A 14,422-nucleotide genomic window follows, 5' to 3' on the forward strand; every position below is an offset into this window, starting at 1 on the left:
ATATATATATATATATATATATAAATTCACATACATATACACATACACACATACATACATACACACATTCTTAAACATCCTTACACACATATTCACATACATACACATTCTCATTCATATATAAACATATACATATATACATACTCACATACATGTACATTTACATACATACATACATATACATATACAAATACATACATATACATATGTTAATTTCACTCCTATTCCTAATTACTATTATTATGTATTTTTAACTTTATTATTTTGCGCGTCATGTATGTATGTATACATGTAAGTAGGGGTGAGCATTTGGACCGGCCCGAACCGGACCGGACCGGCTCTTGGACCAGATCAGTTATGGAGAATTTTGTGGACCATGGACCGGACCGGATGAGTCGTGTCCCTGTCCATGTCCGTGTCTGGGTCCAGGTCCGGTTTTTGGACCCGTTTGGACCGGTACAACTTTAATTGCATAGAGTATAATAAGTAATCTACATTGATGTATAATATTATAACTTGCAAAATTAATATGTTTCCGTTTCATGCCTAACTAATCTACATTGATGTATAATATTATAACTTGCAATTTGCAAAAATTAATTTTCCAAATAAAAGCAACTAACATATAAATCAAGTTCACCAAAAAAAAGTTAAACAATTTTAAGACAAACATACAAAAGTATTACCGTAACAACAAAAATCATAGTTTAAACTTTAAAATCAATCAAACTAACAAATTTCATAAACTCATAATCTAATCTTCCATTGGCCTCTTCCCCATATCATTGTCATCCATATGTAACATATTTAAAGCTTGTGCAATCTCTACATAAACACAAATGAAAATGTTGTTAGTATTTAATAAAAAGTAATAATTGTATAAAAAAAGAATAAATATTGTAATTTTTTTACCCAAAGCTATATCATCATCGTTCAAGATGTCATCAACGTTGTCAACTATCGGATTTGTAAACTTTATCACCCAATCTTGGGTGCATAAGAAAGCTTCAACTATCAATGTCGATAGTTTGATACTCACTTACAACTCTACCATATGTGCTAAATGCGGGCTCGGAATTATAGTATAAAATAATACTAAAAAGCTGAAATATTTTAGCTTTGATAGCTCTACTTTGAAACTAAATGTTGGAAAATTGTAAAATAAATGTTGGAAAAAACCGTAGGTCAATCCGACTTAAAACGAATAAGTTATGGGTGTTTAAAAAACATCACAGATTACAAAATCTTGCTAAAAAACTGAATTTTAACTCTACTTTGATAGCTCTACTTTGAAAGATTGTAACTCAATGAATATAATACCAAAATAAACAAAATTATAGTCTAAATTCATCTACAAATTGTAAACTAAATGTTGGAAAAAACCGTAGGTCAATCCGACTTAAAACGAATAAGTTATGGGTGTTTAAAAACGTCACAGATTACAAAATCTTGCTAAAAAACTGAATTTTTTCAACTTTGATAGCTTTACTTTGAAGGATTGCAACTCGGTGAATATAATACCAAAATATACAAAATTATAGTCTAAACTCATCTACAAACTGTAAACTAAATGTTGGAAAAAATCGGAGGTCAATCCGACTTAAAACGAATGAGTTATGGGTGTTTAAAAAACGTCACAGATTACAAAATGTTGCTGAAAAGCTGAATTTTTTCAGCTTTGATAGCTCTACTTTGAAGGATTGTAACACAGTGAATATAATACCAAAATAAACAAAATTATAGTCTAAATTCATCTACAAACTGTAAACTAAATGTTGTAAATACCGCAGGTCAATCCGACTTAAAAAGAATGAGTTGTGTGTGTTTAAAAAACGTCACAAAAATCTTAATCATGTCCAACCGGTTCTAAACCCGGTAAAAACCGGACCGAACCGGGAAAAAAACCGGACCGGACCGGAGAGAAATCTTAGAACCCAGAACCGGCTTGGGGGTCCAAAAAAACGGTCCGGTCCGGTCCACCAGTTCAAATGTTCACCCTTACATGTAAGTATGTATGTGTATATATATGATAAATATATGAAATTTTCAAAATGAAATGAATTTGTAAATTTGTACGAAATTTTTTGGTTGTTATTCCACAACTTTTTTTAATAGTGCAATAATAATAATAATAATAATAATAATAATAATAATAGACCCTGTTAAAATAAACTAATTTATTTTTACCAATATTTTTCAAACTAACATATTTCTATCATTGTTTTTTAATAAATAAATAAAGAACTTACTGTAAGTGTGAGGAAACCGAGTTTTAGAGACTCAAAACTTAAAAATCAAACTATACTATAGATTGGACTATATCCCTACCGACCCTACGAGCTAACCAACATTATTGTGGAAAAATATCTGTTTGTTTAAGTCGCGGTCCTATTTGCACATTAAATAAGAAAAGGATATTGATTTTTCCACTTGAAGCTTTTACTCATCCACAGAAAAAATTGTGAATAGACATTTATACCCTTAATTTAATTACCAGTGATTATTGAAGAACTAGATACCAAGAACTTAATCCATCCCTGTGGAACTTCCAACTTTCATACACTTAATTTACTATTTCTTCTTGCGTCCCTCTGATTGCAGATGTACCCCGTGGGTTGTTTCTAAGCTTGCTAAAGGAAGAAGTTCACATCTTCGACTGTTTCTGATTCCTTGTGTTTTCTCTGTATTTTATAGGGTTTTACCCTGGTGTTTTGCCTTGTATTCTTTGAGCATTCATGTTCAAGATGATTATCCATCCAGTAGAGATTAAAATTGGTGTAACAACAATAACTTACACAGTAAAAGACTAAAAGTTATAAGTTGTTTGGAATAAAATTAGGTAAATGTTGATGGTTAATTTTCCTCTGGAAAATCTGAATTGGGGATATTGGAGAAGTTTAGTCATCATGGTTGATTAGATATCAAGGTTTGTCCATATATCCTGATCATGATAAACATAAATTTAACAAACCAAAGAGAAAAACTATATATCATAGTAAAATGTCTGATTACTCAAATACATTAGAAAAGAACATACATAAGAGAGTGATTACTCAAATACATTAGAAAAGAACATACATAAGAGAGAGCAGAGTGATTATAAGACATGGAAGAAAGTAAAAGTGAAAGAAGGTGCCAAGCATTGGTGGCTGGGTAATTAAAGGTGTTGGTGGCTGAGAGTGATTATAAGGCATGGAAGAAAGTAAAAGTGAAAGAAGGTGGCAGACATTGGTGGCTGGGTAATTAAAGGTGTTGGTGGCTGGGTAATTAAAGGTGAGATCTTTGCGTTGAACGCAAGCAGTTATTGTTAAATTTAGCACACCTAATCAAAACAAACATATCAGAAGAAACCTACAATTCTAACAGAAACCTACAATTGCTAATAGAATTTAGGATGGAGATGGAGCATTTTTAGGATTGGAGGGAGCCCTCGCTAGAGATAGATTCAAGTTCTTTTGGTCTTTCTATCTCTTCAGTAAATGATAATTAAATGGAGGGGTATAAATGTCCATACACACTTTTTTTTTTCTGTGTGTGAAATAAAAATCTCAGTGGAAAAATCATGACCCTAAGAGGAAGCAGTCGTCGGGCACATGGGGTCTTCATCTCTTTATGTGAATGTGGTGTATAAAAGCCGAATAGATGTTTGGTAATATTGATTCACAAAAATAAAAATGGGTTTCTCTGTTAAGAAACCAATGGCAATGGTCCTCCTTTTGACTATCTTTCTTCTTCTGATATCTTATTCGTATGCGCAGGGTGGTTATTCCAGGTAGGATAACATTAACTATACATCCATCTCTCTCTATTATTCTCGTAATCTTGTTATAAACAAAAGTATATGATGATACTTTAGTAGTTTATTCTTCTTCAATATATTAATTAATGGTACAAATAATAAAGTTTAAGGTGGACTTAATTGCACATCGATCCAATACTACTAACCAACTAAGCTGTCTATATAATTGCAGGGAACCCCCCGTTTATGGGACGACGCCTGATTATCCTGGTAGTGGAAGTGGTGGACGGTATCCTTCACCCCCATAATTAATATGCAATTCTCTTCGTATTCTGCAAATTTGAAGATGTCTTATAACTATATATATATATATATATATATATATATATATATATATATATATATATATATATATATATATATATATATATATATATATATATATATATATATATATATATATATATATATATATATATATAAATCTGTGTTGTATTGATCATCAGATTCATAAAAACCTTTATATATTATATGTGTCATATGTGATGGCATTCATATTATTATATATAAATGAAAATGAAGTTGTAATAACCATGCATTCAGATTTATATCAAGCTTTTTATACATGTGAAAACTAATCTATAAGAAAGAAAAAACGGGTTAAGTACTGAACTACATTCAACATGCCAAAATCACCAGCTTAATTACCACATCGATTTCAAACAAGACATGTTTAACGGTATCAAGAAATGCTTGGAATATCCTACCTTCCACCTTTTTGGGAGGGATATAAAATTACAGCAGTTTGACTTGTGTGATGCTCCAATTTTGGTCAAACAAGAAGAAAATTTTTTTAATCAAGCAAAATGCAACATAGCTTCATCTTTTGTGTATCATCCATATATCACACAACAAAATTCAAAAATAGAGGGAACATCACACATATACAAAAAAAAAAAAAAAAAAAAAAAAACAGACCCTCAAAAAATCACAAAACTTCTTGGAAGTAAGGGAACCTGTGGTGCACAGAAAGAACCTCATCCACATCCTCTTTGTTGAGTAAACACCAAGATGCTGACTAGGAGAAGCATTAGACATCTGTCAAAAAATCCAAGTCATTCAAGTTTTATTTTATAAAAAGATGTAAACAAATTGTATATTCATGAAATGCAATTACAAAAAATTCTAATGGATTTGGTTCATGATCAAGTGCCTCATCTTGCAAACATTTACCCCAATTGTGATTGCTACAACATAAATTTACCATTTTGATCAACTCCTTTCAGCTTCTCCTTAATCTGCTTTGACAACTGAAGAATCTCAGGGGTCTGTACGTTTAACAAATCAGAATATAAGAATGATAAATTGCTAAGAACATGTATAAGGAAAAATTAGGTAAGTACAATTTCTGATATAGAGATAGCAATAGCTGCTTTAGCATCCTTCTTCAATGGAACATTTCCTGAACTCCATGTGGTTACAAGTTAAAGTCCCGACATAATCATCTCAAACTGATTTCCCAGACATTTCATCCAACAGATGGAGGTTGAACATTTGTTTTGTTAGGATTTCGCTTACTTGGACCAGAATCTTGGATTCTTAGAGGCTTAGATAGCTTCTGCTATTACTGTTTCTTTGGGGCACATCCCAAATTAAGGGCGACTGAACAACATAACAAGAGAGTTATCAACTAAATGAATTCAACCCTTCGAACATGAAAAAGATGGAATATATATTTTTTAATGAAATTTAACACATAAAGATGCAATTTCCAATTTCAATATGTATATGCGAAGAGAGGTCAACTGAGAAATAAAGAGATGCCATACCACGGCTACCGATGATGTTTACTCTGACATTCGCAATTGATACCCTCGTGATTTATGAACAGTGAATATGTAGAAAATCCCCACCCAAACGATCAACAAACCTACATAAACAATATGTAGTTTCCTTCTGTTTTTTAAGTTGCAGTATAGAAAACAGGGTAATACTAGAAATCCCAATTTTAAGAAAAACAGATTTAAAAAAAAAAAAAAAAAAAAAAAAAAAAAAAAACCGCCAACGAAAAAGAGGAAGAAGAAGACAGGGTAATACTAGAAATCCTAATGAGAAGAAAGAGAATTCAAAAAGAAACAACAACCATACTTCTATTTTTTTCTTATCCATATATACAGAGGAAATTACAACATCTAAATAAGAGAAAAAAAAAAACCCTAAAGAACTGAAATACAAAGGAGAAGAGAAAAACAAAAAGAATGAAAACTTACAGCAATCTTGATCATTTCTTTGGATTATAGGCACGGTGGTGAGTGTCCGGCGAAGGATACGGGTGCTACAGAGATCGCGATAAGGCTCTCCGGTGGTGTTTGGAGAGCGGGATGTGTGCAGAGTGAAGAGTCGAGAGAAGAACGTATATAACTTGCGCCAATACACCGACCCAACCTCTTCAACTCCCAAATGCAAAGGTTCTTTTTTTTAAAACCTTTCCAAAATTAATAACTTCCTAAATTACAGTTTATTATATAAGCAATATATATCATATTGTTTATTTATTATTATTTTTCTATAAAACAACTTAAAATTTATTTAATTTATATATTTTTATAAAAGAACTCAAATTTATGATTATGTTATTTATCCATCTTTTATATATTAAAGATAGTTTCCTGGGTAAATTACAAACTTGATCCCTATTACATTCTTTGAATATCACATTCGATTTGTTTAGTCGATCTTCGTTTATATTAAAAATACTAGTTTTTCTTTTTTATTTTTATTTTTTATTTTTTAATATTTATTAAATTATAGAAAAAAGCACATACCCCTATCCTTAAGACTCATCTTTCCTAACCATCATTGAATCATTCCGTAGGTATGCCCATCTTCATCACTTCTTTTTAGTTTTAGATATATTTTTTCTCCTCTCATTCTCATTTTCTATCTATTGTCGATACACCAACCTTCATATATCTTGAAACTTTCATTGCTCATCTCCATTTTGTCACTTTTTTTCTCTATTATGGTCTTTTTTTATCTTTCACCGTCATCCCACCAATGATCCCCCCCTCATTTTTCTATCATCTCCTTCTCAACTTGTTGAATTAAACCATGTAATATGACGAGTCAAAGGAAACTCACATTGCCTTTTATATTTGAGTTGGTGGTCTTAGCATATGTCTACACTAATGGCCACATTGTATGATTTTAAAGACCCTCACATTGTGAAGTCTAACTCTTGCACTACAAGCATAGAGTTTTCTTCAATGAGAGGTGGCGAATAGAGTATGCTGAATAATATCATGCACATAAACATCTAATAAGAAAAAGAAGAGACATAACATGTGTATCGAAGTCTTCTTCAACGAGAGGACATGTAGATAAAGACGGCGAACCGTTCTTGATGGGGAGGAGATGAGACGGGAGAAAGAGAGACAAATAAGACATATGAGAGAAGATAAATGGTTTAATCATCTTCTAGGAGCCACATCATAGTTATGTGGCAACTGGCAACCGGTCGAAACCTCCTAAAATGGTTAAATGATGACAAAGTTGGAAGTTTAAGTGGTTAATTAGCATGATTAGAACTTTAGTGACCAAATCGTGACAAAATTAAAACTTCCATGATAAAAAAAGTTAATACTCATTGTTTATTTAAGTTTCATATTTGTATTGGTATTTTTATATCGGAGGTTTTTTTTAGATTTTATAATTTTATATTTAATTATGATGTAATACTAATGTTTCATCCGGCTATTTGGACTAGTCGAACCGATTGAACCATCAAATCAATAAGATGATTAGTCTAATTTTCAAAACATTAATAATGTATAATATAAACTAGTTTTCACTTTAGATAACCAAATCACATACATAAATATTAATATATATAATATGTTTATAAAACTTGACTTTAACATTATTTTACTAAAATATAAAACTAAAAGTTTATTATTATTATTTTCACACTTTACAATAAAAGCTATATACAAAAAAACCATATCTTCTAAAATATAATAAATAAGCATAATCTTTTTATAATTGGTACTGTTTGTCTTATAAGTTCATATATTTTGATAAATCTTATAATCAGTATATATTTTATAAGTGCGAGTAACATAACTCTTTTTATACTACCATAAATTAATATAAACTTAAGTAAATTAGAATATACCAACTATTTAGATTATAAAATAAAATTAATTAAATTTTAAATAATAGAAAAAATGAGAAAGTGCTCAACCAAGTAACGATATAATTACCGTATGACACTTGTCATTTAAAAAAAAAATACAATTTAAAATTAAAACTAAGCAATATCTCATGGGGAGGTGGTGAATAGAGTGAGCCGAATAATATAAAAATATCCAATAAGAAAAAGAAGAGACATGACATGACACGTGTATCGAAGTTGTGTATTCTAGATTTGAAGTTGGTGCATGCGACCGGAACGTCAATGCGGAGGCCTCCTGACTTTCCCTTTCTATTTTTGTAATCGTCAACCCCTACATATACCACACACCGCCCATTTTTCTCATTACTTTCATCCTCACAATAATTTCTATTCTCCCTTCAATCCATAATCCAATGAAGTTTTCTCTGGTTCTCCTTTTTGCTTCATCTCTCTTCCTCCATGGAACCACCGGTATGTATCTCTTTCCCTCTCATTTACATGCTTTATTTATATGCATCTCCATTATGCATGCTTCATAATTAATCGTTCATCGTAATGTATATATCTATAGGTGAGATTTTATGCGAGGATTTGACAAAGAATAATTGCTCATTTGCAATCTCATCTTCTGGAAAGAGATGCGTGTTGGAGAATTTCGAAGATAAGAAAGGAAAAGTGGAATATCAATGTAGAACATCGGAAGTGGTGGTGGAGATATTATCAGAGTACATCGAGACAAACGAATGCATTAGAGCTTGTGGCGTTGATAGAAACGCTACAGGGATTTCATCCGACACTTTGCTCGATAAAAAATCCATCGTCACACTCTGCTCACCTGCGTGTTATCAGAAATGCCCTAACATCATCGATCTTCACTTCAATTTGGCCCTCGGTGAAGGTATTCATTAATTATTACCCTAGCTAGCTAGCTCCTTTCAATCTACACGTACATGATCGATCTCCATGTCTGTAACTTTTCATTTCGAAATGTATGATTACTTTTACAGGAGTATCGTTGCCGGATCTTTGTGAACAACAGCGTAGCGACCCTGATTGTAACATGATCGATCTTCTAAGCTCGAGTGCTGCAAGTGGTCCGGTGGGTAGTGGAACGCATCGCCTGTTTAGTGCAGCACCAGCCCCTTTTTCGTTCTAAGACATTTGGTTATATATTGTGTTGGTGTATACATCCGATATATACGTGTGTGTGTGTGGGTTGTTTGAAATTTTGTAATAGATTGTTATTGGCGGAATAATTAGCAAACTAGAGAAAGTAAATAGACGCATATACATCACTTGATCTTTTTCATTGATCATTTGAATCTTTTGTAACCCATGTCTTTTTCTCTTATATGATGAGCAAGTTTTAGATTAATTAATTTGTTTTTCTCTATTTTGGGTTGTTATGTTTTTGGATACATATAATCAGCTGTAATAAATACACTTTAGTAAATGTTTGATAATAAATTATAAAAGTATCAATTATATATGACTCCAAAAAATTATATTTTTCATAACAAACTTATTAAGTAGCTAGAAACTAAAAATATAGATGAAAGGTATTTAAAATAGTTGTAGAAACTTATTAAGTAGCTAGCAACTAAAAATATAGATGAAATGTATTTAAAATAATTGTAGAAAATGAATACTCAACCACTTATTTAAGTGATCATGGGCCAAGTCCCACTCATAGTCGATGGTCTCCACAATCCAATAGTCTCTTGGTAACTAGTAACCAAACCAATTTGCCTTCAAAAGCATTAAAAAGCATGGCGGTCTTCTCATCGGTCATCAAGAAGTTTACTTATGTAGCATTTCATTTTATAAAAGAAGAACACAAGCAATTAACGGGCTAGAAGAAATCACAACCAATAGCAAATATACAGACCAAGGAGTACGGATAGGAGTCGGGTTACCATGTGTATTAGAAAAGGATTAACGATACATTTAAAAGAAAACATTGTCATATTCGCGTGGCAGGCAGCAGACATGACAGGTGTACCCAGACTACTCGTCGAGCACAAATTAAATGAGTAAGCAGGAAGTACGCCAATTCAACAGAAAAAAAAGGGCAATCAAAAGACAGGAATGAAGCAATAAATGACGAGATCGATAAACTGATAAAATTAGGAATAGTATGGGAGTCGATATTCCCATCGTAGGTAGAAAATCCAGTCTTGGTCAAAAAATGAGATTGATAATGAAGGATGTGCATAGACTTCACGGACTTAAACAAAGCTTGTCCAAAAGACTGTTACCTGTTACCATCCGTCGATGAAAAAATCGAGTCCTTGCACGGGCATAAATGGAAGAGTTTTTTCTCTCGTGATTAATCTCATCTAAACTGGTTGTTGTGACATCCCCATTTTCACGGTCAGAAAATACCGATTTTGTTTATGCTTTGTTTAAAAATCAGAGTAACATTTTAAATAAAAGTGTTGCAGAATTTGTTCCCAGTAAAACATCATAAGTACGTTATCAAGGTATTTCTGAAGAAACTTATTTTTATTAATTTTAAAACATTTGGGATGTCATCGTCAATACAGAAACATAAGCATAAACAAAACTTACATTCATTATCACTAGTGATTTATATCTCCTTAATCTCTGAGTGTAATGTGATTTCATATCAACACATGTGATATAAATAAACTGAGTGGATCAGGTTGGGAAACCTGGTGAGTACATAGGATTTTCAACCCATAATAATATAGTTATTATGTTTAATCATCAAACAATTAACCTAATTACTCATACCCATTATCTTCTTTACTCTTAAGGAATATCCTTTCATTCTTTCCTAAGGATTATCCTAAGGAATAGGCACGAAATCCATCATTGTCAGGGTTTACTCAACAAGCACTAAATCCATAGTTGCCAGGGTTTGCTCAACAGGAACTAAATCCATAGTTGCCAGGGTTTGCTCATCAGGCACTAAATCCATAGTTGCCAGGGTTATCTCGTTTATCGACAGTATCGTTTCTAAGAAGCCACTCACAATACATGTCAATGGGTTTCTACCTCGTTTATCGACAATATCGTTTCCGAGAATCCACTCGGAATACATGTCAATGGGTTTTTAGAGTACAGTTGATGAATACACAGTTCAAATAACACCTACAGGTTGCGAGCCTGCTAGTGTTCCATTGGACTGTCTAGAATAGTCTGTGGTTGTCATTCATACTCTGCTAGATGACGAAGCCAACACTTGGGTAAAAGACTTCTCTCATGGTTCACCTCTCACCCTTATATCATGGTTTATATCACTTCTTATCATTTTGTTTTTGTCACACAACAACTATTTCATCTACCCATGTTTTACCTAATACATTTTGTAGATATAAAATACATATACAGTTTAAATCATTTAAAACATGTATAAAAATCTTTCACCCAGCATAGATGGCAAGTATACAGACAATATGAACACATAGCATGTAATTTATACTAAATACTTCATATCTATGTGTAAGATGAAAGTAACTATGCACTCACTTGTTAAAGTTTCCAAACTCGGGCAACGCTTCGCTTCTAACAATTCTATTTTCCTTCGACGAAACCTAGCATTATTATTGCTAAGTTTTAGTCTAATCTTTATTGCGACTAATTATTAGTCTAGATTCATCATTAACTCAAAGTCTACTTTATGATTTGTCAAGTAAGGAACAACCAGATAGGATCATATCGGAGGTAGGGTCCGTTTGATATACGAAGTATACTGTTTGGAAATCCCACTTTAAACACCACACTAAATCAAAGCCTAGACATCATTTCCGTAAGTAGATCGATCAGTATAACGATTTTGAATCACTGATAAATCTTATTTATAGGTTCATAATAACGATATTATATTTATATATAAGCCATATTTAAAGTATGGTAGGCGTAGCTCACTTACAGCGGGTTTTTCTCAAAACCGGTCTTCGCTGGAGCAGCGTTCCCGAGCCGAAAGGCTCTTCTTCTCGGAGCCATCGGGCACTACAGGACTTCCGCCTCATGCTAGGGAGGTTCCCTAGGCTTTTCGGGGGGTTTCGAGGCTAAAGAGAGGTTCTAGAAAGAGGGGGAAGTGATGGAAGGGGTGAGGAATGAAGAGGGCTTCACCTCTTATTTATAGGGGGCTGGAGGAAGATGCATGTCGTGAATTTCTTGTTGTTCACATCGTCAGTGAGCTTGGGCTCCAAGTCTGAGCCAGGTGCTGACATGTGGCATCGCACACAGGGTGGAAATCAGCCGATTTTTAAAAATTCATAACTTTCGCATACGAGCTCCGTTTTTGACGTTCTTTATATCTATGTGTAGGTAAAAATAAGATCTACAATGTTAATTTTGACTCCATAGGCTAATTCTCGCCCGACCTTAAATTTAACAGTACGAGTAGATTATATGGCTAAATGTTCACGTAAAATTCATAAATTCTACATACGGACTCTGTTTTTGTCTGTCTTTTTACCGTTGAGTTCCTATTAATGAGATCTTCAACTCTCTTTAGGTCGCGTAGGCCAAAAACTGTTCGATCTAAAATTCGAGTTTCGGATCGTGCACTGCTATGCCAAATCTTAGAAAATTCATAACTTCCTCATATGAAGTCAAATTTGGGCATTCTTTTTTTTTGTATGTTCTCGGTTTAACGTATACTACAACTTTTGTTTAGATATTTAAGGTTAAAAAGTAGTTTATAAAAAAAATCACTTTTTACGATTCCCGGTGCCATGCCGGTTTTGCCATAAAACTTCGACAGGTCATAACTTCTTCGTTATAACTCGGATTTCGACATTTTTTATATGTACGGAACCCTTGTAACATATACTACCACTTGGAAAAGATTAATCCTTATAAATAATCTTCCATCAAAAACTCATTTTTGATGTTTATTGTCTCTAAATTGACTAGCCCGGATCTGTGGACGCTACAATTGTGGCACAAGAGGTTATCGGATTTGAATTTTAAGAACATATCGAAGATATCTGGGAATCAACTTGTAGGGGGAATTCTAAAAATGCAATTTGTCAAGGATAAGATGTGCTCAGTGTGTGAAAAGGAAAAGAAAATCGAGTCTTCTTTCAAACCTAAGTCATGTTCTTCATTATCAAACATTTTCATCTTCTTCACATGGATCTTTTTGGACCAATGTCGGTTAAGTCAGGAGCTGGGAAGAAATGCACTCTAGTCATTGTGGATGAATTTTCAAGATTTACGTGGCTAGTTTTTTTTAAGAAAAAAGAGTTATGTCGCTGATGAAATCATTGCTCTCATTAAGCAGTAGGAAGTTCTCTATGATCACAAAGCAAGGCAATTATGTAGTGATCATGGAACTGAATTCAGGAACTCCTCTCTGGAAGACTTGTGCTCTAACTCAGGAATCTCTCAAAACTTCTCCGCTGTTAGAACTCCCCAACAAAATGGTATTGTAGAAAGAAGGAACAAAACTCTCATTGAAGCTGGAAGAACTATGGTTGTTAAAGTTGGTCTTCCTCCGTCATTTTGGGATGAAGCTATTAACATAACATGCTATACTCAAAATCGTCCATTATTGTTAAGCGTCATGGAAAAACTACTTATGATCTACTAAAGGGAAGAAATCCAGATATCTCCTACTTTCATGTGTTTAGAGGTGCTTGTTACATCTTGAATCAAAGAGATCGACATTCTAAGTTTGAAGATAAAGCTGATGAAGGAGTTTTTCTTGGTTATTCCAGCATATCCAAGGCTTTAAGGATATTCAATCTTTCAAGGCAAAGTGCAGAGGAAATAGCTCACGTCACCTTGTATGAAGACTCGTTCATTCATGATTAAGTTGATCATCCTTCATCAATGTTGAATGAACTTACACACAATCCTTCAGACCCTATTCCTGATTTCTTGCGAAATGATGTTGAGCCTGTTGTTCCAAATGTTGATCAATTTATCAGCTCACAATCTATCTCTTAAGATCAGCCTGTCATCCTTAAAGAAGCTAAACCATCCATTCAGGAAAACACTGCTCAAAGTATTACGAATGAAAGTTCTAATCCAAGAATTCTTCGAGATCATCTTGAATCTCACATCACTGGAGATGTAAATTATGGGATTCTCACTCATAGCAGAGTCAACAGCAACTTCTGCATGTTTGCAAACTTTGTTTTCATGATTGAACCAAAGAATGTCATTGATGCCTTGAAAGAAGCTAACTGGATCAAGGCTATACAGGATGAGCTGAATGAATTTGAACGTCATCATGTATGGACTCTTGTTCTAGAGCCTCAAGGAAAAAGTATCATTGGTACCCACTGGGTTTTCAAGAACAAAATGGATGAAGATGGGATTGTTATTAGAAACAAAGCCAGATTTGTGGCTCAAGGTTTCTGTCAACTGGAAGGGTTAGACAATAATGAAACATTTGCTCATGTTGCTAGACTTGAAGCAATTCACTTGTTTCTTACCTTCACTTCCTTTAAGAACTTTAAATTCTATCAAATAGACATCAAGGCTACCTTTTTACATGGAAATATTCAAGAAGAAGTATTTCTAAA

At 33.2% G+C, this 14,422-nt stretch overlaps 1 protein-coding gene and 1 long non-coding RNA gene across 6 annotated transcripts; one reads left to right on the plus strand and one right to left on the minus strand.

Annotated features, from left to right (window-relative positions):
• Positions 1-3,778: 3,778 nt before the first annotated feature.
• On the minus strand, positions 3,779-6,209 carry LOC145047877 (uncharacterized). 5 transcript variants are annotated; one of them, XR_013682509.1, is made up of 6 exons: positions 6,010-6,209; positions 5,569-5,669; positions 5,143-5,401; positions 4,973-5,067; positions 4,718-4,837; positions 3,779-4,071 (listed from the first exon to the last, which is right to left on the minus strand). It is a non-coding gene; the product is annotated as an uncharacterized LOC145047877 (long non-coding RNA). The 5 variants fall into 5 exon arrangements; XR_013682508.1 differs by having other exon boundaries at positions 4,756-4,837; positions 4,917-5,067; XR_013682506.1 differs by having other exon boundaries at positions 4,917-5,067.
• A 1,785-nt stretch (positions 6,210-7,994) lies between these two features.
• On the plus strand, positions 7,995-9,267 carry LOC144997873 (uncharacterized). Its single transcript, XM_078957733.1, has 3 exons — positions 7,995-8,384; positions 8,485-8,811; positions 8,921-9,267. Exons 1-3 carry the CDS (start codon positions 8,327-8,329, stop codon positions 9,067-9,069), a joined length of 534 nt encoding a protein of 177 aa, XP_078813859.1. The 5' UTR covers positions 7,995-8,326; the 3' UTR covers positions 9,070-9,267.
• Positions 9,268-14,422: the final 5,155 nt, after the last annotated feature.

The sequence above is a fragment of the Lactuca saligna genome, chromosome 5 (assembly GCF_052625555.1).
Source record: "Lactuca saligna cultivar CGN05327 chromosome 5, ASM5262555v1, whole genome shotgun sequence".
NCBI lineage: Eukaryota > Viridiplantae > Streptophyta > Magnoliopsida > Asterales > Asteraceae > Lactuca > Lactuca saligna.

Excerpts from the sequence above, each read along its gene's own strand:
- LOC144997873 (XM_078957733.1), top strand. The coding sequence starts at position 8,327 with ATGAAGTTTTCTCTGGTTCTCCTTTTTGCTTCATCTCTCTTCCTCCAT. Across the intron at positions 8,385-8,484 it reads CTTCCTCCATGGAACCACCG|GTGAGATTTTATGCGAGGAT; the intron begins GTATGTATCTCT and ends ATATATCTATAG. Across the intron at positions 8,812-8,920 it reads CAATTTGGCCCTCGGTGAAG|GAGTATCGTTGCCGGATCTT; the intron begins GTATTCATTAAT and ends TTACTTTTACAG.